Raw genomic sequence first — 22,645 nt, forward strand, 5'->3', positions numbered from 1 at the left:
AGGTTTTTTTTTTTTGTTTGTTTGTTTGTTTGTTTTTGGAGGGGAAAGGAGGGCTAGGTTGTTTTCTTCTCCCAATGATGAGATGAGGAAGATATCTACTGTACCAGTGAGAGAGAGAAATCTAAGGATTATGTTCTTGAAATCTCCCAAAAAGAGTGAATAGAAGGAAGATCAGAAAGAAACACAAAAAAGCAGAACAACTTTGAACATTATATATTAAAATTTATTATATATTTAAAAGAAAAGCAAGCTCTTTTAATAGACTTTAAATTTCATGTACAATCCTCTATGATTCTGCAAAATATATGAAAATGCTTTTTAAATTTGGAGTGCAAAAATTTTTTAAAATGTGTATTCTAGGGCATCATATAAACTATTGAGAAAAGAACAATTTAATTATTTTAATTCAATCTTAAATTGATATCCTACCTTGAAACAAAAGCACAAATTTAAAGATTATAAATTTCTAAGGAAAAAAAGTGTTATGTGCAGATGATTCCCACTGATCATTTGAAAATACCCAAAATATCAAAACACTCTGTAGTTTAAGGATGAAATATTATGCTCTAAAGGAAAATTTTGAAGCACTTTATTAACTATAAATATAGAAGCATATTGTATTACCCTTGGCATGACAATGGGCAGAAGCAATCTGCCATCACCTTCACTTCCCTCTGGAATCCACAGTAGAAATACCTTTACTAGTCATCCTTCTTGACTTCTTCCTGCTCCATGTCATTCATGGATAGTTACATGAGAGTCATCAACTCTCCTACTTCTGGTGAGCTGGAGAACCACCAGAGTTTACCATCTATCTTGCCTCTACCTCCTACAGACTTCCTTATTGACATAATGTAGGAAACACTGAACTTTACATCTTTATGTCAATGAACCCTTAGGTCTTTGAGGTTTTTCCATCCATGTCTGCTCTAATTAGAATATAAGTTCCTTGAAAACAAGAACCATTTAGCTTTTTATATTTACATCATTAGCACTTAATGTAATACTTAATACATAGAACTTAATAAATGTTTTTTCATTCATTCATTCAATGCTCCAAATAATACTCAAGGGTTATAAGTTACAAAGAAGATGCATTGCAAAGAATTTCATCACCAAGAAATTCCCTAAAAGAATCAAAGGCACAGTCCATATTTATCCTATAAATACATTTAGTGGGAGGACTACAGAACACAGCAACTGCTGACAGTAAATGGTAAGGATATCTTGTACAATTTGGCACTTAAGAGAAAACTAGGAAAGGTGAATTATTAAGTACATATGTATGGATGCATAAATATTTCTGTGTGAAAAAGGGTGAATGATCCTCATAAACCTCATGTACACATGGAAGCTAAAGTCTGATCGATCTTTGAAGAACTGGCTCTAGAATAAAAAGCCAAGTTTAGTCGGTCAGCAGCTACCTGAGACATCACTAAACAGAAGGAAATTAATTTAAACTACCAAGAAGTTTGTCCATACTCTGAATTATCTATACATGGTTAGTTACCCTTCTGTTCTTGAGAGTTACTAAAGAGGCCCAGTGAAAAATGGAATGAATTTTACTGCTGGGCTTCATCTTGTTATTCCCACACTGCTTGGAAAACTCTTCCCTCTTTCATTAAGAATCCCACCTCTCTTCTTCAAATAGGAAAATATATGCTTATTAAGACTAAATACTTACAATATGTTCAAAAAACAGAAGACAGTAAATAAATAATTCACACAAGACTGCTACCTTTTTTACCAAAAAAATCTTCCCCCAAAAGTTTTTTAAAAATAAAGTTTTAAATCCAACTTTATTTCATAATGAATTTACAACCTCAATGTACATATCTAACCTAAGCAGACAAAACAATTTATGGAAAATAAAAACAACTCACAAATATATAGATATTTTAAAAATATTTTGGTGATTTGAAACCAAATCTCTTTGATAAAAATCAGTGCATTTAAAATAGTTAATCCACTAAACTCTCACCTTGATACTAAAATGAATAGTAAAATTATAAGATAAAAAATTTCAAGACAAATAACATTACAACTATAAAATAATGAATTTTTCAAAAATGATATCTTAATAAGATATTCTTGAAACTCACTAAAGGAAAATGCTACATATGCTAAGCCAACATTTTACTTCCCTAAATGACAGAAAAATATTTTCACCTAATACACCTAATATGAATGTATGCAGATTTTAAAAATCTCAATAAAGGAACAAAACATAAATAAGTAATGAAATGCTTCCTAAAGGAGTTTTTATGCTTAGTTCTTCACATGGATGAACAAAAAAGAAACAATGCTTGCAGAAGAAAATGATCAGTTTCAGGATTAATTTCTTATAAAGGAAAACAATACTTTAAAAAAATCTTCAGAGAAAAATTTGCAAAAGCAAGGGAAACTGAAGTGAGAACTTAGTGCTCTCAAAATAAATGGAAATATGCAGATGCAAATAGTTTTTTCCTCCACTCATTAAAGTCTAATCAACTACCCAATCACTTCAAGACAGAAAGACAATCTGTCTTGGATTTAGACATCCCCCCCTCAACATCTGTAGACGTTAAACATGAAGTGGAAAAATTATCTACAACTAGTAATTTCTTAAGGAACAACATATTATAAACAAGTTAATATTTATAATAATCCTCTTCTCTTCTAAAAAGGTAGATGAGATGGAAAATGGAAGGCACCTATCCAAAGGTTCCATAGGAATAATTTATTCTCATCAAACACCTAGATCTTAAAATATAATACATTAAATCTTCAATATCGCTGTGAACATGGAAGATGAGAAAAAAATCTCCCCCATGCTACAGATGAAGAAACAAAATCACAGAAGAGATCAAGCAAATTATACAATATAACTTCCATCTGTCAGTGGCCAAACTTGAGAATAAACCCATCTCCTTATTTAGCAACAGTCTTACAGACAATACAACAATAAATATTAATGAAATGATAATATATTGAACCTTATTTTACTTTACTTATAAATTAGGGGACAGAAGAGACAGACACTGGAAAAAAAAATTTTAATGAAACATCTGGGGACTCTCCTATTATAGATTCCCTTGACATTATAAACATCATAGTTTAAAGCTACCTTAATTCATACTGAAGTCATGTTTTTGCGATATAATTTCATAAAGGTTTCCATAATTACGAGATGCTAAAAATGTGGTCATCATCTTTTACACAGATTTTCTAAAGAAAAAATATTGCACAGTTCATGCACGATTCATGTTTTCAGTTGTGGTTACGTCAAAGGTGAAAATGCAGAAAACTCAAGTACTTCAATCACTGGTTGTCAATTGATTTCTGTAATATTACAAAGTGCTCAAAAATTCCTTGACCTAGGGAAAAAGAAAAGAGGCATGTTCATTAATGTTAGATCCCTCAAGGTCTTTCATTTACATTTTTATAAACATACTTTCTAAATGGACCTTAAAATAAACGTGTTGCTGAATTCATTGTGAGATCTTGGAAATTTTGAGTTACTATACTAACATTTTAATTTAAAATTTATTAAAAGCTAGGGTAGTTAGATGGCAAAGTGGATAGAGCACTGGCCCTGGAATCAGGAGGACTTGAGTTCAAACCTAGCCTCAGACACTAATACTTCCTGATCTTGGGCAAGTCACTTAACCCCAATTGCCTCACACACACACAAAAAAAGATTTAAAAAAAAAAAAAAACTTATTAGAAGCCAAATGGAATGACAGCAAATCTTCACAACTCTGAGCTCAAGCCCCATGCCATTCTTGGGTTTTATGATCTTGTGAGGACACTGAGGAATAAATGTGATAAAATTCCCTTAATAGGTAGGAGCTAGTTTCACTTATTCTTTTCTAATTATCTCATTAACTCTTTTTTTTGCAAATCAAGAATTTTTATAAGCCATGACAATTTCTTGGACTGTGTAATGTCCTGGTTAGCTTTCTGGAAGTCTCTGGACCAGCCTTGGTTTTAGCAGAGTAATCACTACAAGAATAATCAGGGATAAAGTCCAAAGTCTTTATTATCTCCTTCACAGTCTATCTCCTTCACCTGGGTCCTGGCTAGCTTTCTGGAGGTCCTCTGGAATGGGTCTTGGTTTCAGTGCAAGAGGCAGGAGAGCCACCATGAGGGTCTCTATCTTGAAATCTGTTTCTCCTCCCAGATTTCTTAGTTCTCATATACTCTATTATAAGTACATCATTGTAGGTGTCAATCTTATAAAATAGGTGTCAACTTGTAGAACTATACTAAGTACTAGGGAATCATCTTAATTTTACAGAGTTAACACCTTGTTTTTAGGATTAAACCAATCATACTGAACTAGAGAACTCACATGCTAAACTAGATAACCATTGTCTTATCAATGTTGTAGGATTAAATCAATCATACAGAGTTCCTACCCTTTACAGGACTGAAACTGTCATTCTAAGTGACAAACTTCAAAAATTAGAAATTACGGTGAAGTGAAAATAGTATAATCTAATCACAAGGGCTCTAGGAATCACCAAGACTGCTAGGTCTTGGATTTTTCATAAAGAAAGCAACAGATTAACACTCCTATTTTCTATTTCTCTTCTTCATGTCACAATGAGCTGCTATGGCTCTCAGTTCAGTACTTCCTTATTCTGGTCACTCCTACAGAGGATGGAAAAAGGCTAGAAAATGATCTCTCTCCTATGAACCAAGAGTATTTTTACTACTAAGTATCTTATACTGTCTTGTGTTGTTGTTAATGGGACATAACTCAAGTTATTTGTAAATCAATTTATTTTTACAGCTATGTATATCAAGAATTGACCAGAAACATCATATTTAAGCAGAAAAAGCAATTATTAAAATTAAAGAAAAAAGTACTTCACTAGAAATAACTGTTAAATGTGCAGCAGTTTATTTTCCAACCTCTCCTCAAATATGTTCACTCTGCTTTAATGGTAAGAAATCACAATAAAAAAAAGAAAAACACCACCCCACCCCACCCCCAAAAAAAAAATCACAATAAATTTCTTTTTTTCCTGGAACAAGTTAAGTTTTCTGAAATTCAGGTCAAGAATGGGTGAGGTCCAGCTTGGGGCTTCTTTCATCATATGGGGTATTCTTCCCTCCTGTGATGCATTTCCAACTTTTCTTTGCAGGTTTTGTGACTTGTCTGGGATCACACAGCTGGTATGTGACTGAAGACTTAAACCCCAGTTTCTCCCAGACTACAAAGATAGACCTCTATTTACTTCGCCACAAGCCTGCCAAGGTTGAATGACAAGAAGGAAGCTGAAACCACTCAAACTAAGAAATCTAACAACTATAGGAGGCACAAGATGAAACAAAAAAGAGTGGGGGCCATACAAAGAATGAAGCCAGTGGGGGGGAACTTGGACAGCAAGTGCACTGGAGAAACAGTCTCTTCTAATACTTCATCCACCAAATGGTACTGCGCAAATTTTCAGATGACCACGAGCCAAATTAAAATCTTCCCTAGTCTTATTTGCTTTAAAACAAAGCAAAACAAAAAACATTTCTCCCTATACTCATAAAATAAATTTGCATTTATATGCTGACAATTCTTATAAAAATTAGAATTGATACAATGTCAATGAATCAAATTAACTGTCTAGCATATTTATTAAAGTTTTTACATATTCTAAGCACATTAACATTTTCCTTTACTATCTCTTATGTCAGCAAAGAATATAAATAGGAAATGATACTATTAATTAATCATTCACTTCTCTCCAGTTGTGAAAACCTATCTCAAATTTCAAACAAGGCTGTTGCAAAAATAAAAAATTAAAAAAAACTGATGAAATCACATGCTAGGTCTCCAAATTTTTATAAGAATATTGCTAAGGCCTAAAAGTATGTTTGTCTTACTTACATAACATTTCTTAAAAATATGCTTGTCCTTTTGCTACAATAGTACAAAAATTTTATTCAAGTCTGAATTATGGCTTTATTTGCAAACATAGTAAATTTAATTTTAACTTTCAAAATTAAACATAATGGTTTATTTTAAAATATTTAATTGGTTGAGATCCCAAAGTCTGCAAAGTAGCTATCATATAACCTGCAATTACTTACTAGGGGATATTAATCAAACTTTGAGACTTAATGATGACATACTTAGAATGTTATTCATAGGCTCTATAAACCAAACATGTTATAATATTAATTATATGATCTATGACTTTATGAACCACCATGAACCATGAAGTAACATACATACTTTTCACTGTTTAAAAATAGATATTTAAATTTAATTTCAATATTAAACAGCAAATCAAGTGCTTTGTGAGAAAAGATATAGCTTCTTCTGTCTCTCCTGGTTTCTGTGGCTTCCTCCAAGTCCCAGTTAAATTCCTATCTTATAGAGGAAATCTTCCTTAATCCCTCTTAATTTGAGTGCCTTACCTCCATTAATCATTTCCTATTCTATGTAAATCTCATTTATATATAGTTGTTTGCATATTGTCTCCCCCTTAGACTATGAGATCCTGAAAATTTTCTTTGTATCTTCACCACTTAGATCAGTACCTGACACATGTCATTGTTCAATCATGTCTGACCATAAAATGACAACATGAAGTTTTCTTAGTAAAGACACTGGAGTGATTTACCATTTCTTTTTCCAGTAGATTAAGATAAGCAGAGGTTAAGAGACTTGCCCAACATCACATAACTAGTAAGTGTCCAAGACCAAATTTGAACTCAAATCTTCCAGATTCTAGACCCAGCATTCTATCCACTAAGCCACCTAGCTGTCTCATGTGCCTGACATACATAGTAGATGCTTAATAAATGCTTACTGTCTTAACAGATTGATCTACAGAATCAATTCAGAGGAAAAAGGGAAATACCTTTAACAGTATCTCTCTCAATTATTACTGTCTAGGTTGAATAAGAATAACCATCGTCTGGAAGAAAAACCCTGCCCACCTCATCCCTTCAATTCAAAGAAATTTATTAAGCGAAGCATTGTACAAGGGGCTAGATAAAGACAATGATGTCCTTGAAAGACCTTATATTTTACTGGGGTGATAGATTAGTATAAAAGAATTTCTTTATGGAAATTTTTTTTTTTTAAGGGGAACTATAATTTTGTTGCTGGAACTCCTGATGAAGAAACTTCTTTTGACCAATGAAAATATAAAACTGTTCAGCAATTTATAGCTCTGGACAGTTGCCTGGAACACTAAGAAGTCAAATGAATGTCCCAAGTTCATACATTTATAAGATGAATTAATTAATTTAATTAAGAAAAGCCTATTTTCTCAATGATTTCCATTTTAAAATTGCATCTCCCCTAATAGACTGAATTTAGGTTTTTTTAGCAAAGAATAGAGAAACAAAAATCAAACCAGTAGCCTACTTATTGAGCATTTTCCCTTTGCTGAATAAGCTTCCCTGTTTCTAGGATCTTTTTTCTACAACTTCAGTCCCTCTAAGGCCCAAACATAAAGAAGAGAATCCATAAATTGAAATCCCAGCACTACACCTGAGCCTGTCAAAATTCTGCCCCTTGACTCTTTTGTATAGGGAATGGCACCACACAAATGAAAGTGGTACAAGTCAAAGAAAGAACTAAAAACTTCAGTACTAAATAAATTACAATGCAAATTGATTTTGCATCAAGAAATCTGCAAATTTAATAATGTCTTAATTAATTTATTTGTGTAACTATCTGCAATTTCAGGGAGTCATAATCTTAACAATTTCCATTATTAATATTAAGTCTACCTAATATTAAATAATTTCTTCTTTAAATCACAATAAAAAATAAATGATTTCTAACTAAGATTAAAATGAGCTGGAACATTAATATTCCTTGTCATAATTTACCTTTTCAATGAGATTTTCATGCTTGTCCTTAAAATCTTCATTAACATCCAGTGTTAAAATGGGTATCTCATGTAGATAATCAAAGTTGGTTCTGTTTAAAAAAAAAAAAAATGTGTTTTTAAAGGAATAAAAAGGAAATAGAAAAAAGCAAAAACTATTCAAGATGGGAAGAATATTATAAGCAAAATAAGGTATTTGAAAGACGTAGGAGTATGTTCAGGAAACATCAAGTAGTTTAATTTGGCTGGGATTCAGAATACATGAAAAGGATGTTGAAGCTAAATTGTATATTGCATTGAATTCCAAGCAAAAGAGTCTGGACTTATGTTTGGCAGATAAACTGAGCCAGTAAAAGACTTTTGATCCATGAAAGTGGAGAGACAAGACCAGAACTATGCTTTAGAGGCAGATTAATCTGGCAATAATTTGCAGGATAAATTAAGTGGAAGACAGACAAGAAGTAAGGTGGATCTGGTGGTGGTAGTGGGTCCATTGAAAGATATGGATACATGTGATTATTTGAAATTATTGGACTTGATTAAATAGAAAAAAAATTTTTTTAAGGAGGAGTTAGAGCATAGAGTAGGTGGGAGGTGAGCGTAGCTTTCAGAGTAGATAGCTAGCTGCCAGAGGGAGTTGGGTTGGAGTTCCAGGAATGGCTCCCAGGGAGAAAGGAGAAGGGTGCTCGGGGAGAAAGGGGCACTTAACAGGGACCTCTCGGGAGCTTAGTGAGCTGTGGACAGGAGAGACAAGAGAGGGACAAATGGAGAAAAGCATTGTGGGGTGAGGCTATTGATTTTTTGTAGTAAATACAGGGGTTCTGTTCCACGACTGTTAATCTGCCCATTGGAGAAAAGAGCTTTCTGGAACAGCACCCCCTGAGATTATGGCTCAGGCCGGGGTGCCCTGGTTTGTATGGAGGAAAAGAAGCAATATCTAGGGCTGATTATATTATGGACTGGGGTGAGACTCTGTCCCCTGGGCACTTAATGCTATTCATGGAGACTGGAAGGGAATAGATGGCTCTGGAAAGTTCTGGGGAGAAACGAGGATAAGGGGCTTGCTCATGTAGGCTGGAATGGGGGCTGTTCGGGTTGGGGGCGGGGGGAAAAAAAAGAAGGGAGGAGTTAAAAAAAAGACTAAAACTTTTATTTTGAATTCCTATGAGAATACATCATAGGAGATTTTAGGGCTAGAAAAGACTAAATTTTATCTAGTCCATCTTTTTGTTTTGGAAATTAAGGGGATGTCTATCAATTGGGGAATGGTTGAAAAAGTTGTGGCATATGATTGTGATGGAGCATTACTATGTTATAAGAAATGATTGAGGGATGATTTCAGGAAAACATGGGAAAATAAATGAACTGATGCAAAGTGAAGTGAACAGAATCAGGAGATAATAGTGTACAGTAACAATAATATGACCAACTGTAAAAGATTTAGCTATTCTATTCAATACAATGATCCAAAACAATTCCAAAGAATTCATGATGAAAAATACCATCCATGTTCACAGAGAGAACTGAAGAATTTTGAGTGCAAATTGAAGTATGATTTTCTCATGTGCTTTCTTTTGCTTTTTTTTTTTTTTTTTGATAGTACACCTGATAAGGAAATACATTTTGCATGATTTTACCTGTATAATTGATATCATATTGTTTGCCTGCTCAATGGATAGGGAGAAGGGGACAGGATGGAGGGAAAGCATTTAGAACTCAATTTTTTAAAAAAAGAATGCTAACAATAAGTAAATAGTATTTTTAGAGGCAAAAAAAGTTATCAATGAAAGCTTCTTCTTACTCTACCAGAAAGAATACTAGGCTAAGAATCATGAGTCTTCAATTCTAATTAGAACTCTACAACTAACTATGGAAAAAGTCATTGAAATTATTTATTCATCACCTTTTTAAGGTAAATAAAGCATTTTTAAAAACTAAACAAAAGCATTCTTTTTTAGTATAAAATCCTATATCCATTTTAGTTTTCTTAAGTTATTTCTGTCATTCCACAATTTACACATACCTTGCTTCAGGGCTCTCTCAGAGTCCTTGACATACAAAATAATCTTGAAAAACATCCATATAGAGAAATTCCTTTTCTGGAATCAATTAACTTTACATAATAAATCTTCCTTTCTTCCGTAATAAGGTAGACCACAAGGCATCCTTGTTACTTCACAAATTCAACTACTTAGGACCATGCCCTATGCTGAATCACCATATTTACATTTTCAATAACCAACACAGTGCATTACACATAAAAAAGTGTGATATACAGGAAAGCTCACTAGATTTAGAGTCAAAGGACCTATTTTTAAATCTCCTAAATAAAATAATTTGCATCATGTTGGCCAGGTTACTGAATTTCTTGTGAATGGAAATGCTAAAAATATATATATATATATATATATAGTTGTCTGTTAAAAACATCCTGTTATCATCCCAGTTACTCTCTCAATCCTCTCATTGCTATAAAAAAAAAAAATTCTGATTCTACATGTTATCACTATCACCTGACAGGTTTCAGCTTAAAATCTTTAAAACAAACCATTTGAAGATATACATGGAACAGAATTTTTCAGTCTTACTTCAGTGTTCTATTCTGGAGCCAGCTTTCATGTTTATGGTGTAGCTTTTCTAAGTATTCAAGAGGAATTTCTTGTTCTTCTTCTCTTCCCCTCAAGTAAATTCTATTTAAACATTTCTAAAGGAACAACAACAACAACAACAACAACAACAACAGGAAAAAAAATTATTACTTTTCACAATCTGCTAATTTTAAAATATAAAAATCAAACACTATCTTTCTGGCTTTTTTTAGTTCCATCTTAAGCAAAACCATATATTTATTTTTGGAAAACTTGTTAATAAGTAAAAAAGAATTATTTTCACTGTTTACAGTTTTTAGTTAATTTAAGGTTTGGGAAGGTGGGAAGTTATTTTGTTTTACATCCGAATGAATGCTAAAGTTTGGCTTTTCCTTTGAATTTCATAAAATAAGAAAAAATTAATTAATTCCAATTTTGCCATTTATCACAGGGCTTGCATAACATTCTCAAATTATGTCTAGTTTTTAAAGTTTTAAAGTTTTTTAAAGTTTTATGAATATATTACACTAAAAATTATGCAAAACCTAAAAGACATTGACAGCATAAAGTGACCATTAAATAACAGATTCAGCTTGTAATCTATTATCCTATTTCTCTCATGATTTTTCTCAAACATAAATTATATATTATATATCAAGCATGGATTTTGTAAATCAAAACCTGAGCTAAGTTTAAAAGTGTTTGGTATCCAGAATGTGTTATCAAGTTATTACCAAAATAGTCCCTTAAAATTATATGAAATTGAATTTTTTTTCACAGAACACTAACTGGTTTATTAAAATATAAATCAAGAATTCAGGAAGAGGATTAAGACAATTCCTAAATCTAGGATGCCATTTTCAAATAAAATATTTTAAAATGTTCAAAGCAGGAATCTACTAGCCATGAAGAAAATCCTGATGGAAGTAAAGCTAGAATAGAATGCCCTTTAAGAGTTTTAATGATCTCCCCTTTTAATAATTAAGCATATAAAAATGTCCTATTTGATATATCTCTCTATAAACTTTTTGTGAAATTGTTATTGAAGGGTATCATTCACAAATCTTTTATCCCTTTTAGTTCATCTATTCCTTTAATACAGTTCTTAAAGACAGCATCATCATCCCACCTTCTCTTTACTTTGAAGTTAGCCCGAGACTGAAAGAGATAAAGGAGATTAAGGAGAAGGTTTCCACTGAAGATATTTTCCACCCAAATACTCTTTTTCAGCCTTTAGTTCCTATTCCTTCCAGACTTGTTCTTCAGCTTTCTTTTTTTATTTTTTCTAGTTCTGCCAGCAGAGTTCAGTGTCAACATCATGCCCTTATTCCTCTAAATTCTCATCTTCTTCTGTTAAGGGATCATCTCCAAAGTTGGCTGCAGAAATGGGATGCAAGTGAGGTTTCTAGTTTCTTTTATTTTTACTTGAGGTAACTGGGATTAAGTGACTTGCCCAGGGTCACAAAGCTAGGATGTGGTAAGTATCTGAGACCAGATTTGAACTCAGGTCCTCCCTGACTGATGCTCTATTCACTGCCCCTACAAGTGAGGTTTCTTAGAAACAGAAGATGAGGTTGTGTGTTCTCTAGCTGGACCATTTCTCTTTTTGTTTTTCTTGAATCAACTTTTTTTCTTTCTTCTCATTCTTGTCTGAAATCATGATGGCAAATCCCTTCAGGAGCATCTTGAGTAGTTTGTCTGTATTTAATCTTTGTGTGAGAAAGTAGATCTCTGTTTGGAAAGTAGATATTGTTTGGAAATCACCTTTCCCTTTTGCTCTACCCCTCTTGCAGGTGCAAAGGTAGGCCTTGATCTTCAGTAGCCCAAGGAAACCAAGTGTACATTCTCTTCATTTATAAAGGGAAAAGTCCCTCCTAAAAAGGGACAGTGCCATAACAGGGAGGGATCTCTTACCTTAATATTCTGGAAAAGTAGGCATAGGTATGAATTCAGAGTTCAGTTGTAAAGTCTCTTCCTCACCCCACCTCACCCCATCCCATAATGAAAGAGTTTGCTAGAAGGAAGCTGCACAGAGGGCAAAGGAATTCAAATAAGCCTAGTCACAGGACAGATACAAGAAGCAAAAACTATCAAAACTGAAAATTTTTTAATGCTAAATGACATGCCCACTTCTATGTTATCTAAATCTAATATGAAGTGTGCATAACATTTTGATAACACTTAAAGGGCATGAGTCATAAGACATTAGCACTTGTAGAAGTTAGTATAAACCAAAATGTGCCTTTATAGTCATGTATGGAATAGAGAGATAAGGTGAAGAACTTACAGGAATGTATGAATTCTTTTTCTGTATTTTATTTTCATTATTTCTGTGTTTCTCCTATGACCTGTAGAATATGTTCAGGCGCATATTTATTTGAGCCTTGGCCAGCTAGAAATATATTTACTTAAGCTGAGATGATGACATTTATTGGTATTTGATATTTATCGATAGTTAGTCTATTAGCTGGACAGCTGTCTGCTTGATTAAGTCTGGAGGCCTTATTTTCTGTTTCCTAGAAATCAGGAGATTTCCCTGAAACCTTCCATTCCAATCTCTCCAAATAGCAACAACCAATTAGATGCCTCCCCATCCCCTTCTCAATGCTCTCTTACTTATGATGTAATTTCTTATGTAAAAGCTATGTATCTTTACTACTTCTTTAGCCCTCCTACCACGAGCTTTCTCTTTCTTATCTCCTGATGGGATGGCTCATCCTCCAGAGGTTTTCAATAAACAACTTTTCTGCCTTCTACTGAGTGATCTCTGAGTAATCATTTTGGGTAAGGGTCTTCTACATCCCTCACAGTCATAAAAGACTAACCGAAAAACCAATAAAGGTCCCAGGACAAATATACCTCCTTCATGGCATAGAATTTGTTAGATATGATTTACTGAAAGTTTTTGCTTCATCACTTTCATTTTCACAAGGTCGGGGAAAGGAAAGAGAAGGGAAATGACAATATTAAAAGGTGAAAGGCATCAATAATAGATATTTTAAAAAGAAAAATTCATAGGAGAAAATAGTTTTGGAGCCAGAGAACAAGTACTTAAAGGCATCACAAGGACAAAAGACTTTCTCTCTCTTGGTCTCCATTTCCACATCCGTAAAGTAGATTTGGACCAAATGATCTCTAAAGTCTCTTGAAGCTCTAAATCTACTAGAAATGAAGGCTTCTTTTCTTTAACAAAATACTATATTTACACATTACTGAAAGAGCTTCCTTTATGGTCAGGATATTTCTACTTCTCAAAAACCTTGTTTTGAGGATAGAGATTAGGTAGAAGTAGGAGGAAAGACCATAAACATTTTCCTTAAATAGAAAGAAACAAATTACTAAGGTTAAAGCTTTTCCAGTATCCTATTTATAGTTACACATATAACAACAATAATTGGGGGGAGAGGGAGGAGAGAGGGTAACAGCTGTGTTACTAAAGTCACATTTCAAAAGTGGCTCCTCCCATCACTATGAAATTATTTCCTGGCTTCCCTCCTGTCTTCAGCAACCACCTTGTATTCTCTCCCATACCCCAGGACAATCCAATTTACTAGAAGCCTATGCTCTACCTAAGTTCTTTTGGAAAAGTCCCTCTATCTTTATCATTTCCAAAGTCTGGGGAGGTTATGTAAGGGCTTTAAGGGCTGAAAAGCTGGCCATGGGATTTCTCCAGAATATATTCCTCAACATCAATATCAATGGGCCTGAAAGTCTGAAAAGATTAAGAAAATGATAATGGAATGAAGGAAGAGATGAGAGACAAGAATCTAAGAGGAAGAAGAGCTGGCAATATGTACAAAAAAAAGGAACATTCAACAATCTAGTCAAAAGACTTGCCAAACTTGGAATTTTAGATCTGTCAAAGAAAATGACACTGTATACCCTAAAGAATTTCATCTTGTTTTCTGAAAAAAAATGGAAAATTAGGATACATAATCTTCACTGTATAACCACTAAATAGAAAAATAGATGATAAAACATTGCTGCTGCTCAGTCTCACTTTTTTATGATCCCATTTGAAGTTTTCTTGGCAAAGATATTGTAGTGGTTTGCCATTTCCTTCCCCAAATGATTTTACAATGAGGAAAATGACTTGTGCAGAGTCACACAATTAGTAAGTATCTGAAGCCAGATCTGAACTTGAGACAATGAGTTTTCCTGACTTCAGGTTCAGCACTCTATCTATAGAACCACCTAGCTGCCCTGATAAAACATACTAGAATGCAAAAGACTGATGATACCTAGAAAAACTTTTCTATATCTCACCTCTGGAATAGCTCGAAGATAAATTATTCCATCCATTTCAAGACTTTTTCCAAACTGTTTATTCATCCAGTCATGCCAGTCTTGATAAATTGTCCATTCTGTTTCATTCATACAATCAGTCTCATACAAATTAGATGCAAAAACATATCTGAAAGACAATATGGATACATATTAATATATTTCTTTTTGATGAAAGTCAGCTGCCAATCACTTACTAGGCTAAAAAAGAGTAGAAGGAATGGTCAAGCTGGCAATAGAGTCATATCTAATATGGTTCAAACCTCAAATTTAGGGAGTACCCAGTCCTATTAAATTATCAACAACAGGAAAGGCACTTACTACAACTCTTGGAAATCTGTGTAATAAAGACTCTGAGAGCCAGAGAATCTATGAATTCTAGAATCCTTGGAAAATGGAGAGGGTTCTGATTTGCATAAGGGACATCATAAAATAATCTTGATTCAACATAAACAAGAGCAGATCGGAATTTCTGAAATGATAGGAGAACCATGCAGAACTCACTCCAAAAAACAACCTACACAAGGACAGGGGTCTTGTCCTACCTTCTGCCTGGATAGAGCCTTATTGGCACCAAGTTGCTGCAGGTGCTATCATCATTCATTACCTCTATATGCTCAATTTATCCCAACTGTTTATATAGCTTATAACTTAAAAAAGTTGAACAGACTCATTGGCTTCAAACCAAGGCTAATGAACCAAGCAGTGTACCTGTCACTGTACACAGAGCGTTCAAAGAACACTACAGACTTCTCAGTCTCTTTCCGCTTCCCATTGAGAGCGCAGAGTTGAGCTCGTATTCTGCTTAAGCAGGCATAGATTTGGAAGGTAAATGACCATCGTTCTGGTTTTTCATACATCATCTGAAGCACATTTCCACCACTTTTCTGAGAAGTTGTCAGTTCCTATTTTAAAACAAGAAAGTAAATTGAGCAGGCTTTTGAAAATAAAATTAAAATTAAAATTTTTTCCAATAAAAAATGAAAAGAACAATATTTTCTTGTTATCAATATTAAAGGAGTTAAATTCTCACTCTATAATCTTGTCCACTACAGTTCCTCAAACTGATGCTACCAATTCCTGAGACTAGAGAATACAAGGTAAATAAAAATCAATTTCTTCCCTTCAACAAAAATGTTTTGTCATTCATTCTTCGAATAAAAACTCAATAAGCACCTTCTCTATACCAGATACTCAGTTAAGCTGGAGATAGAAAGACAACAGTACTACCCTAAAAGAACTTTCATTCTATTGAGGGAATATGACAAGCAAATTGGCTAGCAAATACAAAATACATAAAGTATGCACAAAGTAAAGTTGGGGACAGGAAGACAGGAGGCCTTGAATGAAACAGTATTCTAAGAAGTAAAAGTGAGAATTACAAATGAACTGAAATGCAGAATCTACCCAAGCAGCTGGGTCTGCAATGTCTAACAGGGACCAAAGACCACTCCTTGTTATCCATTCCCCAAGAAGGGGACTCTCTTGATAAACCTGCAGACCAATTTTAATTACCTACATGATGCTCCAATAAATATATTGTTTTTATTGGCACATATACTAGGGAAGTAGAAGCCTACCCTATGTTCACACACATATTTCATCACTATCACTCAAATTCCTTAAGGATTTCATTCCCAGATTTGTATAACCATTTAATTTAGATAATAATGAAGGCACACATTTCAGAGATCACATATTTAGGGATATTATGTAAAACAATAAATACAGGAACAACTACATTAATCCCAGTAATCTGTCTAAGAAAGTTTAATGTAGTGACTGAGTGTCCTGGATTTCATAAGGAAGTCAGGACACCTGGTACTTCTTGTTACTACAACAATTGCATGACATTACCATACCTTTTATAGTCCTTTAGATTTTAGCCAGCATTAATGCTGAAATCTGTACCAGGTATCCAAGGAAGGAAGAAAAAAAAAAGGGACAGAGGGAAGGAAGGAAATAAGTATTTATTAAGCACTTACTACATATCAGGTACTGTGCTAAGTGGTTTACAAATTTAATCTCATTTGATTCTCACAACACCTCTAGAAGGTAGGTATTATTACTATCCCCATTTTATGAGGAAACTGAGGCAGACAGAAATTAAATGATTTGTCCATGATCACACAGCTAGTAAGTCTCTGAAGCCATATTTGAACTCAGGTCTTCCTGACTCCAGGTCCAGCACTCTGTGTACTGTATCACCTACCTGTCTCTTGTGAAGGGAAGAGTAGAAATCTGAACAGGAAAAAATATAGCGACTTCACTAGATTTTAAAGATAGACTTACTGTGGACCAAAATAAAAAGATCTGTCTTGGCAAGTTAGCTAGATGGCACAGCAGCTAGAGCATCAGCCCTGAAGTCAGAGGACTTCAGTTGAAATCTGGCTTCAGACACTTAATAGTTACTAGCCATGGGACCCTGGACAAGTTATCTATCTCCAATTGCCTCTCAAAAATAAATAAATAAAAGGAATATACAGTATTGGTAAAAATTAAACAAATATATCATAACAACATAGAAGGGTAAAGATATAACTGGAAAAGGTCTATAGGAAAAAAAAACACTAAACTGGCCAGAAATTAGAGAAATTGGCATATGAATATAGGCCAAAAATATTAAAGTTCTTCAATCTGGAAAGATGGATATTGAGAGGGAATATAAATGAAATCCATAAGTACTAACAGTACTTAAGCTTACTTATCTTAATCAAAACTTTCACAAAGATAAAAAAAGGTTGAGCAGTTCAGTCTTCTCCATTATCTGTCAACATTACTCAATCATAATCTTTTATTGTCAAGCACTATCTCCACTTTTCTCTAATGCTCTACTTACTTTGGGTCTAAAGATGCTAGATTTGGATACCAAGGCCCTGGATTTGAACCCTGTGTGACCAGGGACTAGTTCTTCTCCAGGATCTCAGTTTTTTTGGGTATAATATGAGGGGGCTGAAATAGCCCAGAATGACAATTTTGAAAGATACCCTCTGAATTTGTTAAATACTGCAAAGAAAAAATCAAGTTATATATAAAAGAGATTTGCAGTTTCACACACAATCTCCTTTTTTCTGTTCCTTTTCTATCAAAAATTTTTTAAATTTTTATTTTTTATTTTCTATAAGAGATTTAATATCATAAATAAGGATACTATTCTTATCCTCTGTAGTCCACATCCTTTCAAAAATCAACCACTGGAAGTTTCCTCGAAATCTTTTGACATTAAGAAGATACCAATATAGTATGTTTTGTTCTTGTTATGACTGTCCCTTCTCTATGAGGTTATAAAAACCTCATTTCTTTCATGATACTTTTTTGTCGAGTTGCTGGTAAAGAGGCTCTATATCCACCATACAGGTGATGACATAGGTCTCTCCACTACGCTCTCAATTTTTTTTCTCAGAAATTATGCTATTCCATCAAACAAAAAAAGTGACAATCTTAACATTTTACAAAAGTATAACTTTCTTTAGAAACTCCAAAATGAGAAAATCTACTTGTGAAAAACAGAAAATTAACATGTGAAAAAAAGTCTATAACCTTTTATAAAACTGGCTTGGATTTTTTTTCAATAATTTCAAGGTAGTTATAAGAAAAAGGGTATCATAGCTTCGGGCTTCCAGGTTATAAAACACAGGGCTTATTCACAAGGCAAAAGAGGTTCTGAGTCTGTTGGAAAGAAGATCCATGAAACCTTATATGGCTCCATTTTACAAAGTGATTTCTGAGACCATTAGAGTGATAACATGTAAGGGCTTGGTGTTCCAGACGAAGACTAAGAATAGTCTGAGAGGGAAAGGAAAGTGCCAAATGACAGAGAAGAGAAAATTAACACCTTTATTTTGAATAGCAGCCTAGAATATTCAAGACTAGAAATTTTGAAAAGATCCTAAGGCACAATTTCAGAGATAGAAGGATAAGGGGCTTTTTTTGTATATAAGAGAAAGCAAAAGTTTAGCCAAACAAAGCTTCTAAGAAAGAAGTCAGCAATAAAACTATCTGATCTGAACTCAGAGTTTTGAATTTATTTCAATCCTTACACAGTTAGCATACTGCATAAGTAGAAATTGGAATTAAGTCAATACATGGACTGTATTCTTAATAAAAAATTCTATTCTGTAGGTCAATAAATAAGCATGTCTATTTCAATCAAGCTAGGCACTAGGCGGACAAAATTTAAAATGTAACAGTACTTGCCTTCAAAGAGCTTATATTAATGGCTCAGTAGTTCATGTGATATGTCTGCTTCTATTATCTAAATCTGAAAAGAACCTCTTTGACACTAACTTCTGTAAAGTCCTCACTATTCATTCACTACCAGAAGTACAGGAAGAGTATTTAGGTAGAATTCGTTCACCTCCACATGGATAAATTCATATCCTGCAACCCTTGATTTGTTAGTTACAAAATCATCAAATATTAACTTCTTAGCCTATATAAATACCCTACTTCCCTTCCATTACTGAAAATAACAAAGCTAACTGATAGAGCAGAAATTTTATTGTACTGATTTTTAAAAACACACAATACATGATCTTTGGGAATATTCCCCTTTGCTATGGATTCATTTGGAGCTCCAAATGAAACCTTGTAAGAGACCATGTGTCTGCCTGTAGGTCACTAAGAAAAGGTTAATCAATGGCTTCAAAGGCCACTTAAAGAGAAAGTGCACTGTCATCCAGTACTTATAGCTAAGATCACAGAATTAATTTTCATATGATAATGAGCTTCTTTGTAGCCCAGAAAGAGTTCAGCCTCCCTCTTTACACTGCTGAAGCTTTCAAGAATCATGTAGGTGTCCAAAGGAGTTGGAAAAGAAAACTCAAGATCAGTTCTCTTCCAACCAACACATTCAAGGTAATAGAAACAAAGGCAAAGCATGCAGCATTTTTTATGACAAAAACAAGACATATGATAAAAGTCTTCCCTAATATGTGCTCTAGTCCTGAACAGCAATATAAATCATAAAGTATGACAAGAAAATAAACTTCTCACATAAATATGGACAGTGTTGTAACATTTAACTACTAGTCCAGGCCAGAGACAGTAAAAGCGGTACAAATGGACTATCTGACCTTCCCGTTCTATATCAAAATTAATGGCAGCTATACTGAGTACATCACAATATTTTTGCCACAGGGGGCACCTGGTGCACCAGGCAAAAAAAAACAAAACAAAACAAAAAAATCCTAAATAACCATAAAAAGAAAGGAAAAAGCTTCAAATCAGCCACTATAAAGGCCCTTCTTAATAAAAAGGCCTTAATAAAATCTCTAGCTCCAGTCATTCAACAAGTATTTATGAAGCAAGGCTAATATTAGTATAATATTAGTGTCAATGAGACAAGAATAGGGAAAAAAAAAAAAAAAAACATGTTCTCAAGGACTTTCCATTTTGCTAGAAATATAACACACACACACACATAAATGAAGAGTAACCTCAGAAAGGGCAGTGGATGAAATAAGAAAAGTCTTGCTGTCAGATGTGATACTACAAAGAAAGATGCAGGAGATTTCTAAGAGGCCCAAAGCCAAAGTTAGAAGGGCATCCATGATAAGTATTAAATTATACAAAGACGTAAGTCATGAAATGAGATTATATTGGCCATTTTGGCTATAATGTAGTTTGCTAAAGGAAATAATGTTAAATAAGTCTGGAAAGCTTGGCTGATACCAAATTGTTAAGTGTCTTCAACATCTATCAGAAGAGATTGTAGAAATATGACAGAACTACTGAAGATACCAGCAGAGAAGTGACCAAGTAGACTTTGCCAATTAGGAGGGGTATTCGGCCAATTGCAAATTAGATGGGTTGACAAGAGGAAGAGAGAGCAAGAAGAATAATTAGAAATCAAATTCAGTAGTCCAGAAGAGATTAAACTCAGAATTAGGGAAGGAACTATATAAGTGGAAAGAAAAGGATATGTGAGGGCCATGCTTCCTTCACTTCCCTGCTCAGCTTCTAACTTTCTGAATTTCCCATCCTGGCTTCATGACCCTTACATCCTAGAACATCCCACCATCTCTCTCATCTCTTTCTTCTCCTGGTGAGTTCCCCCTGGGGCCTTTGGAGACTAATCCAGACCAGTCATCCACTCTTCGTCTATCTCTGCTTTGTGTTCCACTTTTCCCACATCCCCTCCCACATTTATTATTTTCTTTTTCTGTCATCTTAGCCAATTCTGATAGGTGTAAATGGTACCAAAAAAAAAGTTTTAATTTATATTTCTCTATATAATTTAGAGCACTTTTTCATGTGCCTTTAGATGGCTTTAATTTCTTTATCTGAAAACTGTATTCTCATATTTTTAACCATTTGTCAACTGAGGAATGGCTTGTATTCTTATAAATTTGATTTTGTTCTCTATATATTTTTAGAAATGAGGCTTTTATCAGAAACCGTGGCTGTAAAAATTGTTACCTAGTATCAGCTTCCCTTCTAATGTTGGCTGCATTGGTTTTGTTTGTGCAAAACCTTTTAAATTTAATCCCCCTGCTTGGCTTAGAAGCAGCTAGGTAGTATACTAGGTAAGAGTGATGGCCATGAAGTCTGGAGAATCTGAATTCAACTCCTGTCTCAGATACTTACTAGCTGTGTGAACTCTGGACAAATCCCTTTTTCAGATTCAGTTTCCTCATCTATGCTTGGTAATATGTGAGAATAATAATAGCATATACCTCACAGGGTTGTTATGAGGATCAAATGATGTTCTACTTTAATATATGGGAAGAGTTTTTAAAATCTCTAAGTAATTACTCTGTTCACAATCTCTATGTTCTCTCTTTCACATTACCAACTATGATTGGAGTTAATTTTTTTTACACATGTCCTATAAGTATTTCAAATTTCAACATATCTAAAACTGAACTGTTTTTTCCCCTAAACCCAGCTTCCTTCCATTTAATTTTTTGAGAGTTCTAATATAAAAGGAAATTTTTTGTGATTAGAAGAATAAATTTATCTCCCCTTTACTCCTGGTTTTGCCATTTGGAGTCAAATAGAATGTGTAATCCTTCTACATGTCAGCCCTTCAAAAACTTGAAGACAACTATCATTTCCTACCTACCCACCCACCTTCTCTAGGATAAAGATTTCGAATTCTTTGAATCAATCTTCATATGATATCATGACCCTTCACTATCTTTGGTACTCTCCTTTGGATGCCCAAGGTTTAGAGTGTACTTATTTAAAGTACTGTTTCCAGACTTAGATGAACTGATATGAAGTGAAATGAGTAAAAACCAGGAGAACACTATACAAAGTAATATCAATATTACATCATGATCAATTATGAATGACTTAGCTATTCTCAGTATTACAGTGACACAAGACAATCCTAAAGGTCTTATGATGCTATCCATCTCTAGAGAAAAGTCTGATGAAGTCTGAATGCAGATTGAAGAATACTTTTTAAAAATAATTTATTTTTCATGATTTTTGTTTTTATTGGTGGTGGTAGTGGTCTGTATTTTCTTTTGCAATACATCTAATGTGGAATTAAGTTTTTCATGATTACACATGTACAGTCTGTATTAAGTTGCTTGAATTATCAGAGAAGGCTTTGGGAACAGCAAAAATTTGGAACTCAGAATTTTGAAAAATAAATGTTAAAAATTGTTTTTATGTAATTAGAAAAAATGTAAAAATAAAAAAATCAGAAGAAATGTATAACCTAACAAAAACAATAATCTTTCTGCCTTTTAAAATATAAATATACATATTATATATACATGTACATGTATGTATTATATATAAATATATACATGAATATACACATATTTCAGTGTAACTAAACAAACATTTTTAGGCATCTGTAAAAAATAAATAAATAAATATATACAGCTCTGTTTCCATTTTCAATATATAATTATACCTACCCTTCCCTCATATTGGCAGCTAAAATTTAAAAATAATTATCAGTACTTTATCCTATTAAGATATGAA

General features: G+C 33.6%; 1 protein-coding gene and 1 pseudogene across 1 annotated transcript in view; both read right to left on the reverse strand.

Moving 5' to 3' along the window:
• Window positions 1-201: 201 nt before the first annotated feature.
• The window catches only part of DCK (deoxycytidine kinase), a 35,032-nt gene continuing 12,588 nt past the window's right edge, over window positions 202-22,645 (reverse strand). Inside the window, exons 3-7 of the mRNA XM_051964810.1 lie at window positions 15,413-15,606; window positions 14,684-14,831; window positions 10,418-10,533; window positions 7,831-7,921; window positions 202-3,356 (exon numbers count right to left, since the gene is read on the reverse strand). Coding sequence (XP_051820770.1) covers window positions 3,330-3,356; window positions 7,831-7,921; window positions 10,418-10,533; window positions 14,684-14,831; window positions 15,413-15,606 — 576 coding nt within the window. The 3' untranslated portion in view covers window positions 202-3,329. The remainder of the gene's footprint in view (window positions 3,357-7,830; window positions 7,922-10,417; window positions 10,534-14,683; window positions 14,832-15,412; window positions 15,607-22,645) is intronic.
• LOC127540602 (spliceosome-associated protein CWC15 homolog) lies at window positions 11,418-12,412 on the reverse strand (annotated as a pseudogene).

This window comes from Antechinus flavipes, chromosome 6 (assembly GCF_016432865.1).
Source record: "Antechinus flavipes isolate AdamAnt ecotype Samford, QLD, Australia chromosome 6, AdamAnt_v2, whole genome shotgun sequence".
NCBI classification, from domain to species: Eukaryota; Metazoa; Chordata; class Mammalia; order Dasyuromorphia; family Dasyuridae; genus Antechinus; species Antechinus flavipes.